The 27,543-nt window shown below is 38.7% G+C and overlaps 1 protein-coding gene across 2 annotated transcripts in view; it reads left to right on the top strand.

Moving 5' to 3' along the window:
* The first annotated feature begins 6,977 nt into the window (after positions 1-6,977).
* The window catches only part of SLC35A1 (solute carrier family 35 member A1), a 33,492-nt gene continuing 12,926 nt past the window's right edge, over positions 6,978-27,543 (top strand). Inside the window, exons 1-2 of one of the 2 annotated variants that reach the window (XM_019442825.2) lie at positions 6,978-7,218; positions 8,786-8,963. In XM_019442825.2, the coding sequence (XP_019298370.1) occupies positions 7,203-7,218; positions 8,786-8,963 (194 nt within the window). In that variant the 5' untranslated portion in view covers positions 6,978-7,202. Of the gene's footprint in view, positions 7,219-8,785; positions 8,964-27,017; positions 27,210-27,543 lie in introns of those variants that run through there. The other variant, XM_019442826.2, reaches the window with a different exon arrangement.

The following is a 27,543-nucleotide window of genomic DNA, read 5'->3' as shown; positions in this document are numbered from 1 at the left end:
GTAAACATTAAAACTTTAAAACCTAGGCAATATTTTAGCCTCATTAAAGTATTAAATGTTAACGGGATTAAATTGATGTATAATAAACCTCACTAATTTGGAACAATTAGAGCAGAGGTCCACATGAATTTTTAAAATCTGGAAATTTTACATAAAATCTGGATTTCTAGTCCCTTGGGAAAAAAATCTGAATATTTGCCAATACTTGGCTAGTATTCCTGTGAGTAGTAGCTGTGCCCTTTCATAGGCCAAACACTTCTAGTCCCAGTCCCTGCTGTCTTTTTGGTCTCCCGCATTACTCCTGTGCCTTATTTGCCTGGCCCTATAGGCAGTTGTACATAGGGCCCATGTGAATTACTAATAGCTGAATTTTAGAGCTGTAGTTTTATTACTGTCTTACAAACTTCTTTTTTTTTTTAAAGTTTATTTATTTTTAAGAGGGAGAGAGAGACACAGCATGTACTCATGGGAGTGGGGGAGGGGCAGAGAGAGGGAGAGAGAGAATCCTAAGCAGGCTCCATGCTTCAGCTCAGAATGAGACTTGGGGGTCGAACCCATGAATGGTGAGATCATGACCTGAGCTGAAACCAAGAGCCCGGCACTTAACTGACTGAACCACCCACATGCCCAATATATATATTTTAAGTTTATTTCTTTATTTTATTACTTTCTTACATATATCTAATACCAGTCCTAGATAATAAAGACTCCCTGGTGGAGGGACTGTTAAACATGCTTTAATAGCCAGGGGATCATTTATTTAATGTATTTTTTGTGCCTTGGTGACTTTTAAGGTGTTTATATAATTTGCTTTCTGTGTATGTATAGTGTTATCTATAATGTGAATATGTTTCAAAATGCACTTTGCACAGATATCATAAAGGTAAACTTTAAATAGACTTTCTTTAAAAAATTTTTTTTAAAGTTATTTATTTATTTTGAGAGAGAGTTGGGGGGGGGGGGTAGGGACAGAGGGAGAGGGAAAGAGAGAGAATCCCAAGCAGACTCTATGGTGTCAGTGCAGAGGATAACGCAGGGCCCTAAACCATGAACTGTGAGATCATGACCTGAACTGAAGTACAATGCTTAACTGAGCCACCCAGGCGCCCCCTGACCTACTTCTAAGTGTTCATAATTTTCATACCTGAAGTTTAAAAATGGTGTTAGAGTATCCTGGGTGCTTCAGTCAGTTAAGCGTTGGACTCTTGATTTTGGCTCAGGTTATGATGTCCTGGTTTGTGGGATCGAGCCCTGCATGGGGCTCAGTGCTGATAGCTCAGGGCCTGCTTAGGATTCTCTCTCTCTCCCTCTCTCTCTGCCCCTCCATTGCTCTTTCTCTAAAAATAAATAGTAAACATTAAAAAATAAAAATGATGTTAAAGATAAGACTGGCTGTTGGGGCAAGGCCTGGGGCTAGGAGTGGGGGGCAGGGTTCTGTCCTTGAAGAAGGTGGGAGGTTAGAGCTAACACTAATTTTTACAGCATCAGGTATTTGATTTTATATGTTCTGTCAAACCTCATTCGGTTCTGCAATATTTCTAAACACAGAAAAGAATGGCCATAAGCCATAAGCCATAAGATAAGACATAATTTGGGGTTATCAAGTTAAGGCTGAAAGTAAAATTGCCAAGTGAATAAAAATATCAAACCCAATTTGAAAAACTAAATTTAATATCAGAAAGTACAACAGAATCAGGATAAAGGGAGCTAGATCAAATGATAGCCTCATCTTTTGCTAGGATCTTGACCATCTCCCCAAGCCCCAATGTTCTCTAAAGATTTCCAACCGCATGCTGGACCCTGTGTCAGGCACCCCCATTTCAGCAGGTTACAGGCCAAACTCATTTTATCTGACAGACTTGTTTCTCCCTCTGTATTTCTTTCTCTGCTTAGAGGCCATCACCATCTACTCAGTAGCATAAGTTAAAAAAACTTCTTGATTGCCTTTCTCTCATAGCCCCTATATTGAAAAAGTCATCAAACCCTGCTGATTTGTCTTGAATTGTCTTTGGAATCTTTCTGTTTTCACCATGACTGCTATATTTTAGGACTTAGTCCTATTACCAGATTCATTGGTATAATTTTTCTAACATACAAATCTGATCGTGTCACCCTCCCCCCTTCCCCCAACTTTTACTTCCCTTACTTAAACACCTACCAAAACTCTTTCATTACCTAGGAGATGATGGAAAAACTCTTTCATACATGATGTAAGACTTTTCAAAATATATCCATCTACCTTCCAGTTTCATTTTCTGCTCCTCTCATGCTGTCTCCAAACACTGTACATATTAGGCAAATTGAACTCAACCTCTTCAAGTGTGTCATTGTCTAATACCACCACTCTCTACTCTCGCTTTTCCCTGTCACTTGGAATGTACTCCACAGACACCCTCATGAAATTACACTTGTCCTCAAACAGCCTGGTCAGCTTTACCTTTTCAGTGAATATTTCCCCTATCACCTTTAGGAGAATTAATTGTTTCTTCCTTTGACTTTTCACTACATTTTATTTATACTCTTACTGTAGTACTCAAATAGGTACATATGTGGTCATCTGTAATCTCCCTGTTAGATTTTTGAGATTTGAACTGTGTTCTAGTCATTTTTATATCCCTGGCATTTATATAGAATTTTGTTGGGTGAACTAAGGCAGAAAAAAAGGAATAAATAAAAGAACAAACTGGAGGCAGGATATTGGTCAAACGATTATTTTAATAGCCAAGGTGGGAACTGATAAAGAGATCAGTAGCCAAATAGTCATTGGAAAAGAAGAGAGGGAGGAACAGAGGAAAAAGGAGATTATTTTTTGAGAAGTAGTAGGAAATAAGGATACGCCAGGTTGGTACAGCTTTTGGAGAACGCTGAAAGCCAGGCAGAGGAATAGGTTGCCTTTATGCAGTCAGATTAGGACTTTATGTAGTACAATTAGAAAGCCATTGTAGGTTCTTGAGCAGAAGATTGTGGGAGAGAGACGCTACAGTTAAGGAGATGGCTAGGAAGCTGTTGAAAGAATTCAGGCATGTGGTAATGGATGACATGAAGGGGCAAATGTGAGATTTGATGAACAGGATATAACATCTCAGGAAAGGGAAGGAAATATCACAGTATGACCTCAGGGTGTCTACCCTAGGAGGCTGAGGACAGTTGGGAGGAGGAACTGGTTGATCAAAAACGAAAACATGTTCAGTACTAGAAAATCTGTGTTTAAAGGATGACAAAAATAATAAAGCAGAGATGACTGGAATTTGAACTGGACAAAGGTAATTTGGGAGGTCATCCCCAAGGGAGTGGGGATGGAATGAGGAGGAAGAGACAACATGAGACCAAGGAGCAGTCAGAGGAGTAGAAGAAGAAAGGAGTCTCTGTGGTCAAGGAAGTAAAGTGAAGGTCCACTACTTACTAGCTGTGTTACTTAATATTTCTCTGCTGCAGTTTCTTCATCATAAAAATTGGGGTAATAATAGCTTCTAATTCACTGGGTTGTTAAGAGGATTAAAGGAGTTAACCCATGCAAAGCATTCACATGATAAGCGATTTGTTACTGTTAGCCATGAGAGGAAAGAATCTCTAGTGTCTCATTCTACTGCACTCCTGCCCTTATTTTGTCCACTTTCTATTTTCAAGCTCTCAGTTAGTGCCCAGAATAATGCTTGGCGCATTATGGCTTTCACTCAATGTCTGATGAATAAACAGAAGAGGATGAGAAATGAGAAAAGGTCAATGGAGTCGGCATCTGCTAAGCTCTGTTTTAATAGAGTTGGCTTGCGTAGAAACAGGACTGCAGCAAGCAGAAAATGGTAGAAATAAATACAGACTACAAATCAGTACTGTTTGGCATGAAAAGAAAAATGAGATTATGGTAACTAAAAAAGGAAGCAGAGGCAAGGGAGAGTTAAGCTCAAATAAATGTTTAGATATTGATGATTATTACATAAGTCCAGACACTGAATTTTTCATTGTCTCCTTGTATTTTCATTATTTTCTCAATTATAAAATGCAACAATTCTTTTAACTTGTCTTTAGTAATATTACACCATAGAAAAGAATTGTTTTAAAATAATTATCTAGCAAATATTTTATTTTTAAATGTTTATTTATTTATTTTGAAAGAGAGAGAGGGAGCTCGCGGTGGAGGGGCAGAGAGAGAGGGAATCCCAAGCGGGCTTCACCTCCAGGGCCCAGTACCACACTTGATCTTACAACCTTGAGATCATGACCTGAGCTGAAACTGGGAGTCAGAGGCTTAACCAACTGAGCCACCTAGGTGCTTCTAATTTTCTTAATAGCAGAATGAACAGTTTGCTTAAATTGTTGTGGAAGCAATTATGTTTAGATATCTGCATTTGTCTAAATGTTCTTTATAGTTAATGATTTACTATACTTGAAACTTCACCACTTTTAATAACCTATTGTGTAGCTACATACTTGAATTTAACTGTAACTTCCTTAAGCCTTTTGGTATTGCTTACTGCACAGCCTACACTTTTACTTTATTACCAGTGGATATAGTAATGGGCTTCCTTTTATATAATTCATTGAGACTAGGGTCACTCTTATGCCTGAGCTGAGATAGAAGTGAGCAGGATTTCAAGGCAATACTGCAGCTTGATAGTGACAATCAGGAATATCATTATGGTTTCAACTGGTAATAGCCAATAGCTGTTTGAGACACAGGTTAGCACATTATCAGGCAAATGACTCTGTGGTTCACATGTTGAAGATCACTGCTGCTTGCACTAATCAGGGTTGTATAGGACACTAGTATACATAAAAGAAGCACATTAAGTCAACAGGTTTTCCTCTAAGACTTAGGATAATTCAAAATGAAAAAGTAAAATTTAGCTCAGATGTAAAGAATGTAAATATCTGCTTGGCCATTCATTGGGCTGAGATAATGAACAGAAACTCAAGCTAGAAAGTTAATGGGAAATAATATTTTTTCTGAGGGGCATGCTGCAGTAGAGTATAATAACCATCCCCTGTTTGGCGTGTCTACTCTCTAACTCAGTGAAAAATTTTGTTCTCTAAGATCATATACTGTTAGGAACCTTGCTGTTGACATTTTATCAGTAAGAATTAAACAGCCTGCTTTTGCTTGAAGGATTTAAGTCACTTTGACACAAAGAAGCAGCCTCAATTTCCAACCTAAGAGGAAAGTCTTCATTTTAGAGGCTCCTGAATACAACAGTCCACATCCAGTAACTTTGCTGTTTTCAAGAAACAGGATCCTGAGACTATTCTTTAGTCCATATCTGATGTGAACTTCTTTATAAACAGCCCTGCTTTGAATGTATCAAAACACTACTTCCTTTAAATTTCATTTAAGTCCACATCCTTGTCCCAGATTTTATAACTCTTTCTGTATTTCCAGAGACATCCCACACAATTCCTCTGTTGTGCACTTTCCCTCACTGGAATGGATCAATAATCCTGCTGTGTCTGAATACAGGTTTGTCCCTGCTGGTCTTGGGCTGGACAGGTTAGGACAAGAGGCATCAAAGTCTAGTCAAGGTTCATTCCAATGGAGTAGGAAGTCTTTTGGGCAATTAAAATTTATTAGAAAAGTAGGGTTCAGCAGCATAAGTTATGTGAACCAGAAATGCCACAAAAACAGTCCAATAGCATTTTACTCACCACCCTAATTAGTGTGCATGTGTGTATGGGCGTTTGCCTGTGTGTATGTCTCTGTGTGTGTGAGATACTATTCTCTACCAGAAGGAACCACGGTTCCTTGAAGTGTAGTTGATTGCATTACCTATGACAGGAAAAAAATCAAGATTATCTGGAAACCCTTGTTGCCAGAAATAAAGAATGCTTCAAAAATCTTGTGCAGGTGTAAAGAAAGGAGTAGGCTTACAGGGGCCACATTGGGGTAATTTGAGCATCAAAAGGAGGATAATTATAGTTAATAGAATTGAGACTATAATGATATCCAAAATGGGAAGAGATAAACTGTACAAAGCCATAGTTGTAAAAAAAAAAATTAGGAATGTATCATGTTTTTAAAGTTAATTTTAAGTCCACATATGAGTTTTTTTTTTTTTTTTGAGTATGTTAAGAACATACACTAGGGAACCGTTACCAATTACAGGAAGAGGTGATTAGCACCAGTGAGCACACATACAACCGGTAAAGGGAAGGTCCAACAGTTCGAAAATGAGATTAATCAAATGTCTGACTCTACAAAGCTCCTTCAGATAGTAACGTGATGCTAATAAGGCATGCAAAATTTCCCAATACTGTTAATAGACTATATATATATATCTATGTAAATGTCTATCTAATGGTAACACATAGAACAATCACTCAAATCTCTAAAAAGTCATTTTAGGGAAAGATGGTGCTACGGGAGATGTAGGCGGCTGGGCATCACAGATTCTTGTACCGCTATTCCTGTAAGGGCTGAGGTGCCTTCATAGTATTTTTAACCGATCCACGTTATCTGGAAAGCCTTTCATTTTGCCAATGAATTTTTCTAACGTAGTTTATGCTAATAAATATCCTCTAGTGAAAGTGAAGATTATAGCCGCTGAAGTAAATGCCTGTTGACACGTCTAATATTTTTGAGGCCCTTTTGTTGTGAGAAGATCATGTAGTTAGAATGTCCGGTCAAGTAAAAATAATGACAACGCTGACAATAAGGACACAGGCACAAGACTTCTGAAAAATACAGAAGTCATATGAAGAGGTAACAATGCAAGGTAATGCGCGAGGTGGAAGTTACAAAAGTTATGGAAAGTAGTTTCTGTTACTTTACAGGTTCTGAGGGTTTCTACAACAGCTTTTGACAGGCACGAATCATTAAGTCTGACCCAGTCTTCATTTGCTACCAAATCACCTTGGTGAGGACTACAATTCCCAGAACGCAACGCTCTGCTCCCTTGACTCCGCTTCCTTAGCCGGCCGGGAGGTGTAGTTTACAGAACGACGTCTTCGACTCGAGTTTTACGCACTTGTCAGCAAGGACTCAGCCGTAAAGGCCTCTTTCCATCCGGGTCTTTCCATTTTCGGCGGTAGCTCGGATTGCGGGGCCTAATCTTGGCTCCAGGCTGGGCAGGAAGTTGGCGGATGGTCGGCTGACGAGGCGCTCTAGGCCGAGCGGTTTTCGTCTCTATGACCACAGGAGGCGGTCTCCGGTGTTCCGAGGAGGGCGCTTGGAGGGGGCGTGCGTCAGTTCCGCGCGGGGCTGTCGGGGAACCATGGCTGCCCCAAGAGGTGAGGCCGGGGGCCGCTGGAACGGGGGAACCTGCGGGGGGCGGTGGCGCGGGAGTGTCAGCTTCTGTCCGCGCCCGCGGGGCTTCGGGGCAAGGCTGAGGCGTCGGGCATCCGGAGTTTGTTTGGAGCCGCTCCCTGGCGCGAGCTCGCGCCGCCGCCTGTCAGGGCAGCGCCGGGCAGCCAGCCTCCTACTGCGGCTGCCTTCCCAGAGGCGGACTCCGCGCGGGGCCGTTCGGCGGCCGGAGACCGTGCCTGCTTCGACGAGCTTGCAGTGGGTGGGAACCGAATTCGGACAGGCCCGGGCTGCGGCGGACCCGGAGAGGGGCCGGAACGCAGGTCCCGGGCTGGACCCGCATCACCCCGCGGGAGGCAGGACTGTGCTCCGTTCCGGCGGGGTCGTCGCGGCTGCGGTCTCTTCTGCGCCTTCTGCCCTACGGATGCTCAGAGGCTTAAGGGCATGCTTCGGCGCGGAGCCCAAGCTGCGGCTGGTCCATGTGACAGCCACTGAAAACATCACTGGGGCATTAGGACAGCGCTGAAACCGTAACGAGATGGAGAAAGCAGTAGTTAAGAGTTCCTTCCCTGGAGAATGTTGTGTGTGGTTAGAAGGAACACTTGATAATTTGGGGTGGAGGGTGAGCCCCACCGCTTTTCCCTCAGGGATGGCAATTAGGGTAATAATTTTTGATGACTAATTGCCATTTCATGAGTGATTCTGATTAACCCCGAAGCACTTTGTTTTGCTGAGTGGGATGTGTACGTTAGGAGCAGAGTTGAATTTCTGGACCTCAGAGCAGTAGCTAGGACAAGTTGGGTGACTCCCAGATTCCTAATCCACCCTTCTCCCAAAGAGCGTTTGGCTTCACCCCTGAGTAAATGTTAAACAAATACTTAAAGCATATCTTTCTGCATGGGTGCTAAATTATTTTCCTGGTTGGGGAACCCACGTTTATCATTCAAGCCCTGCCCAGGGCATTGTCTGTAAGTGCATATCATTCTCTTGTATGTATTCTCCCATTTCAAATAAGTCCAACCTTAAGAGTCTTTTTGTAGTAACACAGGAAATAAGGGGAAAAAGTAAAATTGTTCTGATAACATAGAATAGGGACAGCAAGATTAATGATGAGCAAAACTTCACAATTACAGAACTCAAATCATCTGAAATAGTTCCAACAATGTACAGATTTAGGCTTATTGCCAATAAATATTTGTTGTGTCTTAGGCATAAGTCTTATATGCCCACTAAAAATGTAGAACACTAACATTATATTGCTATATTAAATATTTAATTTAGGATATCCGAAACTGTGTCAGTGTGCTGCATAATCTTGCAGGAACAAAATCCTTGCCTAAGTGGTTAATATTTAAAGTCAGCTGTGTTTTGTGTATGTATGTATGTTTGTGTTCATGTAATTGAAATGTACTGTTTTGAAATAAATGTTCAAATGTCACGGGTTTTAAAAAGTATTTTGTGCTTGAAATTGGAAAGCATTTTGAGTTATAACATTGACTTTTATAAACATAATATTGTCTACTAAATAATATCTTTGTTGCACGTATTTTCCAGAAAATGTCAGTTTATTATTCAAGTTATACTGCTTGGCAGTGATGACCCTGGTGGCTGCAGCTTATACGATAGCTTTAAGATACACAAGGACATCAGACAGAGAACTCTACTTTTCAACCACAGCCGTGTGTATCACAGAAGTTATAAAGTTATTGCTAAGTGTGGGAATTTTAGCTAAGTGAGTATAAATACTTTTTAGTGTGTTAAATTATTAATTTTCACGAGTAGTGTTTCTCAACCTGGGGCAGTTTTGCTCTGCAGGAGATCTTTTTTTGGTTGGGCCCACTTGGGTGATGCTACTGGCATCTGCTGGGTGAGGGCCAAGGATGCTGCTAGACCTCCTACAATGCACAGCACAGCCCTCCACAACAGTATCGTCCAGCCCCAAATATCAGCAGTGCAGGTTGAAAGACCCTGCTCTAAACCAGGGGTTGGCAAATTTTGATCCTTGGGCCAAATCCAGTTTGCTGCCTCTTTGTTGTAGCACAGACTGTGGCTCGCAAAGCCTAAACTATTTGCCACTTGGCCTTCACAGAAAAAATTACTGTCGTCTGTTTTAGAGGCATATAATGATAGTAATAGTTAATGTTTCTTGTGTTTCCTGTGTTAAGTGCTTTTCATATAAATCATCTAATCTGTATACATTTTTTAGGTAAGTACTGTACCCCTATTTTACATACATAGCATCTGAGGTTCCTCAATATTACACTGTTAATATGTGGCAGCACTGGGCTTTGATTCGAATCAGTATCATCGTATGAGAATCGTTTTTAGCTAAGGATGCAGCATAAGAGAGGGTTAGGAATAGGGGCTTTGGAGTGACACATAACTTTAAACCTAGACTCACTGGGATTATGACTTTGCACACATCTCTTAACCTCTCTAAGCTTTAGTTTCTTTATTTTTTAATTGCAGAAAATAATACAGGGTTGTGAGAATTAAGTAAAATCTGGTAGGAAATTGCATTAGGGAAAGATTTATGAGATGTGGCCCTTTTGGGTCATGTGGCAGGTGACAATTCATACAGGTTTCAAGGTGTGAGTTGGTGAGAGTGGGACACCAGTGAGGAATAGCATGTGTGTAAGCTTTTAGGTAGAAACAAATTTCATATAAATACTTTTAAATTTCACTTAACAGATATTTATTGATTTCCATGTTATGGTTTTATAAAAAGTGTTGGATATACAAGTATAAATGAAATAGATATGGTTTCTCCTTGCTTGGAGCTTAGGCTTAGTGGAAGAGAGAGAAAATAAACCAGTAAACACAAACATGATTACAAATAATCATGTGAAAAAAAATACTCTAAATATGATTTGGGGAGGGAGAAAAGAACAGAAAATTAACTTGAGGCCACATGGTGGCAAGCTTTAATATATTTGAGTTTAAGATCTATTTTGTGGGCTGAGATACTGTGGGAGCTTAACTTGTTAGGTTGTGAGTAGGGTAAAATCTCAGACCTTTCACAGTTTTGTACTTAACAAGATTTATTTTTATGGAGATTTGGCTTCGTTTAGGGGATTCTTCATTCTGGAAAATGTCAGATAAATAAGAGGCCTGGTTGTACCTTTAAAAGGCAATGTTCCAAATGCAAAAACCTGTCTAAAACTCCGCAGCAACTTATACACAGCAACCCAAGAGTTTAATAAAATCTTAAGGCTTGTCTTCTTTCAAGATAAATGTAGGGGTATTGGAAGAAGAAGGTTATAAGGCAACCCATCTCTTCTTTTTATTCCCCAAATTCCATGGGGAGAATCAATTGTGGCTCAAGAATGAAATAGGACTGTCAAGCATGACATCAGCCATTTTGAACTATAAGGTCAAATCATGATTCAGTTGTTTTGTAACTGTTAGGAATTTTTAAAAACCAGTGTGCAAAACAGCGAGGGTTTGGTGTAACTCAGCCACTGAGCTATTTTGTGCTAACCCGCCTGTATAGACTTTGTTTTATTTTGATGCTTTTCCAGCTTTGTATTGCTTGGTGTGTACTATTTTCTTATTCTTCAGCTCTTCAATGTTATGGGTATGGTCAGTTGTAGTTTGTTTTGTGGAAGCTTTTTTTTTTTGAAATTACATACATAACAGCACAAAAATTTTTTAAACATTTTTTAAAAAATGTTTATTTATTTTAGAGAGAGAGAGAGAGAGAGAGAGTGAGCAAGCAAACGGGGAAGGGACAGAGAGAGAGAGAGAGAGAGAAGAGAGAGAGACAGAATCTGAAGCAGGCTCCAGGCTCCGACCTGTCAGAACAGAGTCCAACGTGAGATCATGACCCGAGCTGAAGTCAGACACTTAACTGACTGAGGCACTCAGGCACCCCAAAGTACAAAAATTTCTAAGAATTCACCAGACAGGTCAAATAATGGTGTTGAAATAACAACAGTTTGGAAGACCAAATTCTGTACTTGCTCAACATCGTCATCAATAATTAGTTGCTGTGTCTATCACTAGCATAATGTAAAGTCTCACAAGAGAGGCTCTTTTATGAACCTATACTTGCAGAGTATTCAAGACCAGGGATAACCAAGAAAAAGAATTATGACATGCATAGTTTTGGTAGTTGGCATTTGACATTATATGGATAACAAGAATTTGGCAGTGAAAGAGAATCATTTAAAGCACACAGTTTCTAAGTGGAAAAGCACTGGCAAAAAAATACATAGAATATGAAACTAAATCCATTTGAAATTACTGGGTTTTTAAGTGAATGTAATTTTTGTGGGGAAATATGTTTGCAAATTTTCATGTGCTTATTCAGAACACATTGATAGAAATGAAATACCTGCTATTCATAACAAGAAAATATTTTATTTCTTGGAACAAAGAAATTACTTTTAAGAGAGCATCTGTAAAAATGTTAATTTCCTAGAATGGTAAAAAAGTGAAAGATAAAGAATTATTTCAACTTAGGAAGTCACAGACTGATAATTCCAAAGTGAAATGAAAGACACTGTGATTGCTTCTTTAGCTTGTTCAGCAGTATGTGGTTAGACACTTGATAATGAAACTAAAACATAGCTATTTGGGAAAGATATCCAGTGAAAATGTTGAAAGTTGGTTCTAGATCTTGAAAGGACAACTGGCTTTTATCAATTCACCTGAAACAGTTTGGAATATGAAAAAGATGAATAAAATACAGACTCCAGGTCACTAAGAATGAATTGAAGTGTTAAGAGTTGCAGCAAATGAAAGACCCAATAACTTTATATTTGTCTTTTTGATCGAATGATGTGAAATTTGCAAAGAAGTAAAAGATTTTCTAGATACTCTTCACGCTGTCATTTATTTGTATATATATTAAAATTGATAACTTAAAAAAAAGGTAGATCAAAGGCAAATAGGATGTTATGTAGTTTGTCAAAAAACACAAGTTGGATATTAGTGTTTTATTTTACTGTGATGGAGAAACTTGGAATATCAGAAAATATTTGTGGGAAGAGATTAGGTTTTGTTTCCAAAGTAGAAGCAATATTTTATCATTTGGGAGAAAGGATAAAAACTTCAGGACATTGGGAGAATGTGAAAGAACTATATTAGAAATAACTAAAAGTTTGTAACTTGAAGAATCTTCAGAGAAGAAAAAGTGAGAAAAAATTAAATCCTGATAAAATTTCTCTCATATTATGAAAATAAAGTTAATGTAAAAATTAGACAACATGTTACAAATTCTGACTTGAAAATTTGGGAGAATGACAGGAAAAGGAAAGAAACCTGGAACTACTGTTTAAATGTAAAAAAAATTATTAAAAGAAGTAAAAGCTTCTTCCTTTTTCCCAGTCTTTACCCTATGATAAGATGCAATAACTTTATAGAGTTTATATAAATACTTCAAAACTTCAATTTGGTCTGAACTTTATACACAAGTTTGGCTGTTCATTTAGTATTGTCTCTATAGTAATGCTTTTTTTTATATTAAATATAATTTGTCAAATTGGTTACCATACAACACCCAGTGCTCATCCCAACAGATGCCCTACTCAATGCCCATCACCCACTTTCCCCTCTCCCCCACCCCCCATCAACCCTCAGTTTGTCCTCAGTATTTAAAAATCTCTTATGGTTTGTCCCTCCCTCCCTCTCTCTAACTTTTTCCCCCCCTTCCTCTCCCCTGTGGTCTTCTGTTAAGTTTCTCAGGATCCACATATGAGTAAAAATATATGGATCTCTCTCTGACTGACTTATTTCACTTAGCATAATACCCTCCAGTTTCATCCACATTGCTGCAAATGGCCAGATTCCATTCTTTCTCATTGCCAAGTAGTATTCCATTGTATACATAAACCACATCTTCTTTATCCATTTGTCAGTTGATGGACATTTAGGTTCTTCCCATAATTTTGCTACTGTTGAAAGTGCTGCTATGAACATTGGGGTACAAGTGCCCCTATGCATCAGCACTCCTGTCTCCCTTGGGTAAATTCCTAGCAGTGCTATTGCTGGGTCATAGGGTAGATCTATTTTTAATTTTTTGAGGAACCTCCACACTGTTTTCCAGAGTGGCTGCACCAGTTTGCATTCCCACCAACAGTGCAAGAGGGTTCCCGTTTCTCCACATGTTCTCCAGCATCGGTAACTCCTGATTTGTTCATTGTAGCCACTCTGACCAGTGTAAGGTGGTATCTCAGTGTGGTTTTGATTTGTATTTCCCTGACGAGGAGTGACGTTGAGCATCTTTTCATGTGCCTATTGGCCATCTGGATGTCTTCTTTAGAGAAGTGTTTATTCATGTCTTCTGCCCATTTCTTCACTGGATTATTTGTTTTTCAGGTGTGGAGTTTGGTGAGTTCTTTATAGTTTTTGGATACTAGCCCTTTGTCTGATATGTCATTTGCAAGTCTCTTTTCCCATTCTGTGGTTGCCTTTTAGTTTTGTTGATTGTTTCCTTTGCAATGCAGAAGCTTTTTATCTTGATGAGGTCCCAGTAGTTTTTAATTCCCTTGCCTTTGAAGATGTGTCAGGTAAGAAATTGCTGTGGCTGAGGTCAAAGAGGTTTTTCCTGCTTTCTCCTGTAGGGTTTTGATGGTTTCCTGTCTGACATTCAGGTCCTTCATCCATTTTGAGTTTATTTTTGTGAATGGTGTAAGAAAGTGGTCTAGTTTCATTCTTCTGATGTTGCTGTCCAGTTCTCCCAGCACCATTTGTTAAAGAGACTGTCTTTTTTCTCCTGGATACTCTTTCCTGCTTTGCCAAAGATTAGTTCGCCATACATTTGTGGGTCCAATTCTGGGGTCTCTGTTCTATTCCATTGGTCTATGTGCCGGTTTTTGTGCCTATACCATACTGTCTTGGTGACTACAGCTTTGTAGTACAGGCTGAAGTGTGGGATTGTGATGCCTCCCGCTTTGGTTTTCTTCTTCAGTATTACTTTGACTATTCAGGATCTTTTGTAGTTCCATACAAATTTTAGGATTGCTTGTTCTAGCTTTGGGAAGAATGCTGGTGCAATTTTGATTGGGATTGCACTGAATGTGTAGATTGCTTTGGGTAGTAGTGACATTTTAACAATATTTATTCTTCCAATCCATGAGCCTGGAATGTTTTTCCATTTCTTTGTGTCTTCTTCAGTTTCCTTTATAAGCTTTCTAGAGTATTTAGCATACAGATCTTTTATATTTTGGTTAGGTTTATTCCTAGGTATTTTATGGTTCTTGGTGCAAATGTGAATGGGATCAATTTCTTTATTTGTATTTCTGTTGCTTCATTATTGGTGTATAAAAATGCAATCGATTTCTGTACATTAATTTTGTATCCTGCGGCTTTGCTGAATTCATGTATCAGTTCTAGCAGACGTTTGGTGGAGTCTGTGAGGTTTTCCATGTCGAGTGTCATGTCGTTTGTGAAAAGTGAAAGTTTGACTTCATCTTTGCCAATTTTGATGCCTTTTATTTCATTTTGTTGTCTGATTGCTGATGCTAGGACTTCCAACACTATGTTAAACAACAGTGGTGAGAGAGGACATCCCTGTCGTGTTCCTGATCTCAGGGGGAAAGCTCTCAGTTTTTCCTCATTGAGGATGATATTAGCTGTGGGCTTTTCATAAATGGCTTTTATGATGTTTAAGTATGTTCCTTCTATCCCGACTTTCTTGAGGGTTTTTATTAAGAAAGGATGCTATATTTTGTCAAATGCTTTTTCTGCATCTATTGACAGGATCATATGGTTGTTATTTTTTCTTTTATGAATGTGATGTAATCACACTGATTGATTTGCGAATATTGAACCAGCCCTGCTGCTCAGGAATGAATCCCACTTGATCATGGTGAATAATTATTTTTTATATGCTGTTGAATTAGATTTGCTAGTATCTGGTTGAGAATTTTTGCGTCTATATTCAACAGGGATATTGGCCTGTAGTTGTCTTTTTTTGCTGAGTCTCTGTCTGGTTTGGGAATCAAAGTAATGCTGGCTTCATAGATGAGTCCGGAAGTTTTCCTTCCCGTTCTGTTTTTTTGGAGTAGCTTGAGAAGGATAGGTATTAACTCTGCTTTAAATGTCTGCTAGAATTCCTCAGGGAAGCCATCTGGTCCAGACTCTTATTTGCTGGGAGATTTTTGATACCTGATTAATTTCTTCACTAGTTAGTTATGGGTCTGTTCAAATTTTTTGTTTCTTCCCTTTTGAGTTTTGGTAGTGTGTAGGTGTTAATAATTTTTCATAGTATTCCCTGCTAATTGCTTGTATTTCTGAGGGATTGGTTGTAATAAATCCATTTTCATTTGTGCTTTTATCTATTTGGGTCCTCTCTCTTTTCTTTTTGAGAAGCCTGGCTAGAGGTTTATCGATTTGGTTATTTTTTCAAAAACCAACTGTTGGTTTCATTGATCTGTTCTACTGTTGTTGTTGTGTTTTTTTTTTTTTTTTTTTTTTTTTTGAGTCTATATTGTTTCTTTCTGCTCTGGTCTTTATTATTTCTCTTCTTCTGGGTTTGGGGTGTCTTTCCTGTTCTGCTTTGAGTTCCTTTAGGTGTGCTATTAGATTTCGTATTGGGGATTTTTCTTGTTTCTTGAGATAGGCCTGGATTGCAATGTATTTTCCTCTTAGGACTGCCTTTGCTGCATCCCAAAGCGTTTGGATTGTTGTATTTTCATTTTCATTTGTTTCCATATATTTTTAAATTTCTTATGTAATGGCCTGGTTGACCCATTCGTTTTTTAGTAGGGTGTTCTTTAACCTCCATGCTTTTGGAGGTTTTCTAGACTTATTCCTGTGGTTAATTTCAAGTTTCATAGCATTGAGATCTGAAAGTGTGCATGGTATGATCTCAATTCTTTTATATCTATTGAGGGCTGTTTTGTGACCCAGTATGTGATCTATCTTGGAGGATGTTCCATGTGCACTCGAGAAGAAAGTATAGCTTTGGGATGCAGAGTTCTAAATATATATGTCAAGTCCATCTGGTCCAGTGGATCATTCAGGGCCATTGTTTCTTTACTGATTCTCTGTCTAGATGATCTATCCATTGTTGTCAGTGGAGTATTAAAGTCCCCTGCAATTACCACATTCTTATCAATAAGGTTGCTTATGTTTGTGATTAATCGTTTTATACAGTTGGGTGCTCTTGAATTTGGTGCATAGGCATTTATAATTGTTAGCTCTTCCTGATGGATAGACCCTGTAATTATTATATAATGCCCTTCTTCATCTCTTGTTATGGCCTTTAATTTAAAGTCTAGTTTGTGTGATGTAAGTATGACTCCTCCAGCTTTCTTTTGACTTCCAGTTGCATGATAGGTAGTTCTCCATCCCCTCACTTTCAATCTGAAGATGTCCTCGGGTCTAAAATGAGTCTCTTTAGACAGCAAATGGATGGGTCTTGGTTTTTTTAATCCATTCTGATACCCTATGTCTTTTGATCGGAGCACTTAGTTCATTTACATTCAGTGTTGTTATTAAAAGATACGGGTTTAGAGTCGTTGTGTTATCTGTAGATTTCATGCTTGTAGTGATGTCTCTGGTACTTTGTGGTCCTTGCAACATTTTACTCACAGAATCTCCCTTAGGATCTCTTGTAGGGCTGGTTTAGTGGTGATGAATTCCTTCAGGTTTTGTTTGTTTTGGAAAATCTTTATCTCTCCTTCTATTCTCAGTGACAGGCTTGCTGGATAAAGGATTCTCGGCTGCATATTTTTCCTGTTCATCACGTTGAAGATTTCCTGCCATTCCTTTCTGGCACGCCAAGTTTCAGTAGATAGGTCTGCTACTACCCTTATGTGCCTACCTTTGTATGTTAAGTCCTGTTTATCCCTAGCTGCTTTCAGAATTCTCTTTATCCTTGTATTTTGCCAGTTTCACTATGATATGCTGTACAGAAGATCGATTCAAGTTATGTGTGAAAGGAGTTCTCTGTGCTTCTTGGATTTCAATGCCCGTTTCCTTCCCCAGATTGGGGAAGTTCTCAGCTATGATTTGTTCAAGTACACCTTCAGCCCCTTTCTCTCTCTCTCTTTCTTCTGCAATTCCTATGATACGGATGTTGTTCTGTTTTAATTGCATGACCTTGTTCTCTAATTCTCCCCTCGTACTGCTAGATTTTTTTATCTCTCTTTTTCTCAGCTTCCTCTTTTTCCATATTTATACCTTCTAATTCACCTATTCTCCCATCTGCCTCTTCGTTCCTCCCTGTGGCTGCGTCTGTTTTGTTTTGCACCTAATTTATAGCATTTTTTAACTCATCATGACTGTATTTTAGTCCCTTGATCTCTGCAGCAATAGATTCTCTGCTGTCCTCTATGCTTTTTTCAAGCCCAGCAATTAAGTTTATAACTATTATTCTAAATTCTTGTTCAGTTATATTGCTTAAATTGGTTTTGATCAATTTGTTAGCTGTCGCTACTTCCTGGAATCTCTTTTGAGGAGAATTCTTCTATGTCATCATTTTGGCTAGTTTTCTGTCCCTTATGCATAAAAGCTTGTTGTGTGCTCTGCATTGCGAGCCCTGCTATATCACAGGGGGTTCATATACTTTCCAGGGCCTGGCCCTTCAGGAGGTGTTTTTTGTTTTTCGTTTTTTTTTTTTTTTTGGAGATTGTTACTTGCTCTCTGTTGTTGTGACTTTGGTTTTTTTATTACCCTGCTTGTAGTGATATATTGGACCCTCCACCAGGTGTGCTTTGATTTGTTACTTGGAGTAGCCCTATGAAGGAATACAAACAGACAAACAGGAGATAGAAACACACAAAGAAATAAAACAAACACAAAAAACTGAAAACAAAAACCAAAAACACAGTACTATAAGTAAAGAAGAGGGTGGAGGCAGTGCTGATGGAAGAGCACATACAAAGAGAGAAATGCCGGGGGTGGGGTGGGGGGGGAGGGAATAAACGTTGTTTAGGCAGAGAGACTAAAAGGCTTAATCCAGAGAGAGAGAAAGGAAATAAAGACAGAGGTGGGGAAAACAAAACGAAGATAAAGTTACCCAACAGAGACACTATATGGTTTGATTATTCCAGAAAGAGAGAAAGGAATGTGAAGAAGGAGGTATAGAACATGTATCAAGAGAAAGGATTAAATATGTCTGTTTAGACAAACCAATAACCAGAGTAACCAGCCTAGAGGAGGGCAAGGATAAGGAGGAGAAATGGGGGGGTGGGGGGGGTGGGGGGTGGAGAGTATATGTATATATCCAGAATTGACCTAGAGTTAATCCAGGCAGTGCTGCAGCGCTGGTATGGAGAAGCTGTCCGCAGGGCCTGTCCAGTTCCAGTAGAAACACAGTTATCTGGTGTGAAGGGACGTGATTTGGTGTAGTCTGGACCCACCTCCACTATGGGCCCCAGGACTCATCCCTCAGGCCCCACCTTGGTGGTGGTGGGGGGGGGGGCGGGAAACAGCAATCCCGTAGTCTCTTCTCCACGGACCTGGACCTGGTGGACTCTGTTTGAGTCATTCTCATTGTGCTGTGGGTGCAGATGGGGCAGCCCTTCTTGGTCCGCCAACTTCCCTGACCCTGCGCTTGGCCAGGATTCAAAGTCCTGCTCCGTGCACTCCGGCACTGGGGAAGCACCTCTCAGTGCAGCCTGATATGTGATCCTGGCTGGCTTTGTCTGTGCTACCACACTTCAGGGAGGACCGCCTTCTCCTACCACGGACTGCGCCACCAAGCCCGCAGGTTGGGGGGTGGGGGTGGTGGCAGACTAAGGCAGACGCAGGCAGGCTTTGTCTTTTCCCACAGCACTCCAGGGAGGGGGCCGCTTTCTCCTGCTGCAGACTGTGCCACTGACCTCACCCCTGAGCCCCGGGGTGGCGGACGCAGGCAGGCTTTGTTCTGTTCCACCACACTCCAGGGAGAGGGCTGCTTTCTCCCACTGTGGACAGCGCCCTCCACCTAGCCACTGAGTCCGGGGGTGGAGAACACAGGCAGGCTTTGTACTGTCGCGCAGCCCTCCAGGGAGGGGACTGCTTTCTCCCACTGCGACTGTGTCTCTGTTCGACTACCACCGAACCCAGGGCTGGTTCCCCTCCTTCCCAGGTGCACAAACAGGGAGCCAGCCCCAGTCTGAAGAAAGCCCTGCAGTTAGAGATGGGATCCCTCTCATTCCCAGTTCGGGATCTTTTCTGCTGTCCAGATACGGTCCTGCACTTTCCTAACTGCTTCCTCTTCCCTTTGTCTCTCTGCCGAAGGGGATCCCTACCGTCTGTGTCTACACAGCCTGTTTTATCTACCCCAGTTTGCAATTACCCACCTATCTTTTCTCAAGTTGTCCCATTTTATTCCTGGTAGATTCAGTCTCTTTTCTTCCCAGACTCTGGGGTTCAAAGTCCTCTGGCTTCCGCACTTCTTTGAGAGACGCAGAAGTATGGATCCCCCTACTTCTCCGCCATGTTGGCCCTTCTACAGTAACGCTCTTTGCTCAGAATATGTTTAGTCTTGGCTAATTGTTGAAGAAGTACATATCATTTTATAGTATGTAGAGATGGGGGCAGAGACTCAAGAAATTTCTTGAAATTTTTAGTGTCTTTTATAATTAAGGTTCACTTACAGAGAAATATATGACTGCAACATGCAACTAGTGTTTCACTTCCTCCAAATATTTTAAACATATAGTCATACTCCTTCATTTATTCATTCATTTATCAAGTTATGTGCTCAACACTTTCAGATGTAAGAAGGATAGTCGCAAACTACAAAGATATAGGTCTGTCCTCATGGAGCTTATAGCCTAGTAGAGAACCAGATATTAAGCAAATAACTAATACATTGGTGGAATGTAAATGTAAATGAATGGGTGTAATGTAAATAGAGGATGCTGTAAATAAGTATAACAGAGGGTCTGCATTTGGGTAGGAAGGCTTTCTCTCTGAGAAAGTTACATTTAAAACTAGACCTGAAGATTGAGTAGAAGTTGTATAGGAAAAGAGCTGAGGGAAGGCAGACATAACAGTGTGTTTGAAGTACCTGAGGCAGAAAAATTCTTGATTTTTAAGGAACAACAACAGCAGCAAATCACTATGTCTGGAGTGTTGTGAGAAGGGGAGTGGTGCTAAGATGAAGCCGGAGAGGTCTGCAGGATATCAAGACTAAGTCTATGGGCCTGTGAGGAATTTTAGATTTTATCTGATGTGCATTAGGCAATAATTGAATGGTTTAAATCAGGGACCAACCAGTGGCAACCCATTTTGTTTTAAGAGTCACTGATCTTTGAGGAGAATGGATTTGAAGTGTGCAAGAGTTGGAAGTAAGGAAGTTTATTACAGGCCAGAGATAATGGCCTACTGTGACAACACAGGTTAAAGAGAAGTTAATGGATCTGAGTTATGTTCTGGAAGGAATATCTATAGGACTTGGTGATGGGTTTTTGTACACAGGTGATTCTTTTTTTTACTTTTTTATGTTTATTTTTGAGAGAGGGAGAGAGAACATGAGTGGGGGAGGGGCAGAGAGAGAGGGAGAGAGTCTGAAGCAGGCTCTGTGCTGACAGCAGAGAGCCCGATGTGGGGTTCGAACTCATGAACCATGAGATTATGACATGAGCCAAAGTCGGACACTTAACCGACTGAGCCACCCAGGCACCCCCACGGTTGATTTTTATTCACATTAGTTCTTTGAAGTCACCATGGACACTGAATTAGTTAATACTGAACCAGTGCAACTAGAGGAAAAACTGTTAGGTTCCTGTGAGCCTCTGGTTACAATATTTTCATCAACTGATCAATATATAACCTTGTTTTATATGTGTTTCTGTTTTAAAGACACCTTACTTAATATATGTTGATTCGTTAGCATTGAACTCAACAGCCAATAGCACTGTAACTCATGCCTAAAGAAATCTTATCTAACATCTGTTTTCTCCTTTAAGGCACATTACAGCTGTCTTGGAATTGAACAATATGCTTGGAGGCCATTTTAAACAGCAAAATCACCACCAAAAAGCCCAAGCATGTGGAAAATGTGGCATTCAATAGATTACATTTGTTTACAGTAGAAGAACTGAAACAAGAAGGCAGAGCATTGTTTTTTTTTGAGCTCAACTGGGAATGTGTGTATTAGGCAACTCAAAATTTTGGCAGCTCTGTATATGTCTGCCTATGATTGTATAAGTGCTGAGAGTATTGATTTTGAGGTTACAAATACAGTTTAGCAAATAGGTAGATTTGTACATACAGAACCCATGAATAATGAGGATCAGCTACAAGGTGAGGGAAGGGAGGCGTTAATCATATCTGTGTTTCTTAATATAAAAAGCTGGGTAGAGTTATTTTTTTCTGAGACAGGAAAAAAGCAGATTTGAGGGAAGGGGATATCAAGAATTTAATTTTGGGTAGGTATAATTAGTTTTTAGTGTCTCTGAGACATCCAAGTGAGCTATGGAGAATAAGCAGTTGCACTGGCAAGTCTGGAACACAGAAAAGAGGTCTGGGCTAGAGAAGTAAACACGGACATCCTTATCACATGAAGTATTTAATCTCATGGGATTAGAAGAAATTGTCAGAAGAGAGCAATCTCATAAAACTATTTTCATTTTCAATGCCTGTTGACTCCATATACCTTAAAGATTACTTTTTTCTGGACAATATACAACTAGAAACCACAGAACCTACATAAAGAAGAACACACAATAATAGATGCAGTATGTTTAGACAAATGGAGGTCAGCTTGTTTAAAAAATAACAAGAGTCAGTCTAGTGTGAAGCAGTGTCCTAGAATTTTGTAAGAGTTAAATTAAGCAGACTAGGGTAAGCATAACTTCACTCAAGTGCCCGAATTAGACAAATTAGAATATTTAGGTCCTAGGATTTTGAGTAGAGGCTGTTGTAGCTCCAGGGATTCTGGTGAGCTTGGAAATCTGAAGTCGAGTCACTCGTCTCTTGAGTCAGAACTTTGAGACTTGAAAGGGGCCAATTAATATGATCTCTGTCTAATAAATTTGACCAGACCAAATGGATCAGCAAGGTTCCAGACTCATGTTTTAAATGAATGGCCAGTCTCTCAGGAGTTGAGGTGGTAGGGAGTTTCTCTACCTAGGGAATTCTATTTGGATAGAATTCATGTTGGCAATCCAGGTCAAATGGTGGAGACTCCATTCTCTTTGGATCTTTCTCTTCCTTTTTCCCTTCCTTGGTGTAGAAGTAGTGGGATTGCATCCCTGAAACATGGGTATTATTAGTATGGAAAAAAAACCTTTGTAGGCTGGCTGGCTTGCTGAAACATTGGAAGACAATAGCTTAATTTTAATCTCAAATCATTTCTTTGTCATATGTGTGTGTGTGTGTATACGTGTATATATACACATATACGTGTGTATATATGCTTACACACAGTACACATATGTGTACACCACCTATACATATATACACATATATGTACACATATGTATATGTGTACACATATGTACATACATATGTACACACACATATATACATATACACACACATATACACACACAAATTCTAAATGAAATTCACTTGAAATTTTTATCTCTGATGTATTTAGGATATTTAACTTTTTCAAGGAAACATAGACTTGCTTTAGTGAGGAGTGTGATACATATTGGGGGCAACAAAAACCATGGGTTTCATTTACATCTCTTCAGAAAAAAAGTAAACACACATCTTTCAGGTTGTGGTAAGAGAACAGAAGGCAGAGAAATGCATACTTTGGTATGGTCTCCAAGAAAACAGCATTAAATGAGGAAAATACTGCTATAATACATAATGTTGTAAGTTAAAACTGCCTTAGAAAAACGAAAGAATGATGTTTCTTTTTGTCACTATTGTCAAAAATGAATTTTGAAAACCTAATGAGCAGGCATCTAACTTCTTTCCTTTAGAAAGCAACTAACTACACTCTGAAATACAATCTGTTAATCACTGTCAAAATGTGTTATGTGAAGTGCCAAACACCTTACAAGATTGCAGCAACTAAATTTGCTGCAGACATTCAGGATTAATGGTATTTAGAGTGGCAGGCTGCCAGAGTGATCGTGTTAAGGAAACATTCTTTTCTGTCTCTCCTCAACAGTGAGGGAAACATACAGGTACATACAGCTAATTTTCATTTCATTCGTGTACCTTTATTTTAGTTGTAGCTATTATTTCATCTTCTATTATGAGAAATCTTAGGCTGAGGGAAGATTTATTTGCCAAAGATACGTAGAAAGTGATTTGCAGTGATAGGATTAGAAGACATGTTCCCTGATCTTTAATTTTCAAATTATGAGTCTTTTAGAATAGTGAAATAATTGAGCAGTTTTTGATTAGCAGGGACAAAGATAAGAATGTAGTAGCATCGTTAGACATTTCAGTAGTCTTCAATTTTGTTTTTTGTTTTTCTCATTTTTTATTTCTAAATCTAACGTTTTACCAAGTATGCTTTTTTATTTTTTATTTTATTTTTTTTTTAATTTTTTTTTTCAACGTTTTTTATTTATTTTTGGACAGAGAGAGACAGAGCATGAACGGGGGAGGGGCAGAGAGAGAGGGAGACACAGAATCGGAAACAGGCTCCAGGCTCCGAGCCATCAGCCCAGAGCCTGACGCGGGGCTCGAACTCACGGACTGCGAGATCGTGACCTGGCTGAAGTCGGACGCTTAACCGACTGCGCCACCCAGGCGCCCCAACCAAGTATGCTTTTTTTAAAAAAAAGTTTACATATTTATTTTTGAGAGAGAGAGCGAGCGAGAGCACACAAGTGAGAGTGGGGTGGAAAGAGAGAAGCTGTCAGTGTAGAGCCCAACACGGGGCTCAATCTCAAGAACTATGAGATCATGACCTGAGCCAAAATCAAGGGTCTGACACTTGACCGACTGAGCCACTGAGGTGCCCCTACCATGTATACTTTATAGTCTTTCTCTGTATGTGTTTGTGCGTTTTTTTTCTGAATTATGTGAGAGGAAGTTTTATACAAGGTGTCCCTTTGTTACCTAGATTCTTTAGTGCATATTGCTTGAAACAATGACATTCTGTTACCTAATCATAAAATATCAAAGTTGAGACATCAGTATTGACACAGTACTGTTATTTGACAGACCTTAGATAATTTTGCCACTTGCCCACTAACGTCCTTTTTTAAAAGTTTACTTATTTTTGAGAGAGCGCAGTGGGGTAGGGGCAGAGAGAGGGAGGGAGAGAATCCCAAGCAGGCTCTGCACTGCCAGCACAGAGCCCAATGCAGGGCTAGAACCCATGAACTGTGAGATCATGACCTGAGCTGAAGTCAGCGCTTAACTGATTGAGCCACTTGGCAACCCTAATGACTTTAATAGTAAAATAATATTTAACTGTTCTATCTCTAGCTTCCTTTAATTTGGGACAGTTCCCCCATCTTTCTTTTTTTTCATATCTTTGACATAAAGAGCATAGTCCCTTTATTTAACAGAATGTCCCTCAGTTTATGTTTAGTGAAGGTGTTCATATGATTAAATTTGTTTGTTTGTTGTTTTGGTCAGAAATATCACAGAAATGATGTCTTCTCAGGGCATTGTATCATGAGGCATGCAATATCTATTTGCTCCATCACTGGTAATTTAATTTTGATTGTTTAAGGTAGTGCCTGCTAGGTTTCTCCACATAGTTACCAATTTTCTCTTTGTAAATTATAAAGATCTTGTGGAGAGATACTTTGTGACAAAGTAAATACCGTTTCTTATAACACCTTCACTCACTAGTGTTATGGCCAGATGGTAATTTCTTAATTCCATGATTTCTTGTACATTTATTACTTAGCATTATGCTCTGAGAAGCTTTCCTTTTTTGTCTCTGTCTCTGTCTCTCTCACAACATAGATTCATGAATTCATTTTAGGGGTTAGGATCCATTAATATATATTTTGATGCTCAAATTGTCCCAGATTTGGGCAGTGGGATTTTCTTGAAGCTTCTCTGTCTCTCTGTCTCTTTCTCTCTTTCATATTTTTATCAATCTCTGAGCAACTTGTTTAGCATAGCAAGGTACCTGTCCTAACCTTAAATCATATGTTTCTTCAAGAAAACTTGTTTCTTTCTTTTTTTTTTTTTTTTTAATTTTTTGAGAGTGGTATTTAGAAACCATAATCTACCCCATAATCTTCTGGGGTATCATTGCTTCTAGGCCCTTTCAGCAGAGGTAGGAAATACATGTATGTGTATACATGCACACCTATCTGTTTCTGTATGTGTATGTATGTCTGTGTGTAAAACCATAAGTTATATAATGTTTGATACCTATAATTACCATCTAAGATCACAGTTCATTTTAACCTTCCCTTATCATATTTGTTCCCTTTTCTAATGGTGATGAGTCTGGCTTCCATTTTCTTAAGATATTTACTTATTTGCTTTAGAGTACATAAATAGATTCAGAATTTATAACAGACAGCTGTGAAAAAACCTAAGTATGTAGGTGTTTTACCTTTAGTTTTAGAGCATATAGTAAAAAGACTGTGTTTTTTTAGAATACTTAGGTTAGTTCTCTTTTTCCTCTTCAGTGTAATTTTGTTATTCATTTAAAAAACTGACCCTTGTTTTGTTTGTTTTTAATCAATTTTAAGTTTTTCATCCTTGTTGATTTTGTTTATAATTTACAGTAATTTTTGGAATATGAAATTATACTTATTTTAATAAATTAGAACTGTAGAAAAAAAGGGAGTATGGGGAAGAAATAATAGATGGCTACTTTGATAAATGTTTAAAGTTTACATGGACTAATTGGTGAGTTTCAATTATATGTGATATGTGTGTATACATGCTATATACACTGTGTTCCACTGTACTTTTTTTTTCCACTTAAATGTTTTATCTTAGAGTTTGTTCCATGTCAGTACATATAAATCTGTCTCATTCGTTTTAAGAGCTGAGTTGTGTTCCATTATATGGATATACTATATATTCTATTCTCTATGGATGGGCATTTGGTTTGTTTGCAGTCTAAACAAAGGTATAGTTAACTATTTTCTTACTATACTGCTGTGCACATGTATGATTACAGTCAGATCACTTTTAAATCGAAAAGGAAATTACTAAATCCTATTTTTGGGGGAGGGGACAGGTGAGCAGTTTGATGTTGCAAAAGCTCTATATGTGATTAAGTTGGTTTTTAAGAATCTTTGAGTTATAAATTACCAATTTCTAAGTTACAGTCTGAAACATAAAACAGTATAGCATTTAAAATATTTTGGTATTTCAAACTAGTTACTACAAGTCACAGGAAAATTACTGATTAGCTGTATTCTTTACTAAATGCTGTCACAGCTATTAAAACTGACAGTTTTGATTTAAACCTGTCATTTGTGGTATGAAGAAATGGAAGTGCAAACACTTTCGCATTGTCTTAGACCAAAGTCAACTTTGTATTGTTTGTTTTTCACCACAGTCTATAACGACTCAATAAATCTAGCAGGATGTGTAAATATACATATATTTTGGGTGTTTTTAGTAATAAATGAAATACATTATATAAGACTGGAGAAAATTGTTTTACTTAAAATTATAATTTTAATTATTTTGTAGTGTTATCTAGAATAATGTAGCTGTCAAATACTTACAGATTATATAGCCCTATTCGGTTTCTCCTGTGGGGTTTACATTTTTGACTGCCTCTTTGTACCCATGTTGTAATGGGTTTAGGGTCATAGGGAGGATGTAAAAGTCATGTACCTTATGATAGGTATTTTTATCCTCAAGTGACCGCATTGGTTTTTATATCTAGCTCTCAAAGTCTTTTATGTGAGTTAATCATATTTAACTTTGCAGATAATAAATTTAAAACAAGATTTAACTTTCTTAAGCTCATAAGTAACTTGTATTTCATTTTGCACAGTGCCTTGGTAACTAGCCAAGGATTTTATGCCTCCTAGTAGTTCTCATCAGATCAGGAACTGGAAGAATGAGGCCTACTTTTGACCAAACATAGGTCAAAAAGAATTGGTTTCAGCCGGTTGATGGGAAATTTTAGGGGGGGAGGCAGCAGCGGAATCTCTGCAATCAATGTGGAGCTTCAGAAATTTTTCAGGTAACAAAAGGTTGCACACAGATTCTATTCCAGTGATAAAAATCAAAAACTGTTTTAAATAAGAAATTTAATGGGAAAGACGATCTCTTTAAAAAAAAAATTTGTGCTTTTTTATTATACATGCTTTTTTTCTTATTTAGCAATGTCATTTATAGAATGTAATACATTTGTTTTTAACAAAAGGTCCTTAATAAAGGATTTGATTTCTAAGAAAATAACAGGGCAGGAAAATGGAAGAAAAAATGGCTTTTTGTTTTTATGTGTTCCTTTTTATAGTATATTCAAGGCTGTAATATATTTAGAATTGAGTATTTTTGCTTAATAGTAAAATAAT

This window comes from Panthera pardus, unplaced genomic scaffold (genome assembly GCF_024362965.1).
Source record: "Panthera pardus isolate Hobbes unplaced genomic scaffold, ASM2436296v1 HiC_scaffold_17, whole genome shotgun sequence".
NCBI lineage: Eukaryota > Metazoa > Chordata > Mammalia > Carnivora > Felidae > Panthera > Panthera pardus.
The sequence above is the reverse complement of the archived record's forward strand: the minus strand, read 5'-3'. Positions and strand labels throughout refer to the sequence as shown.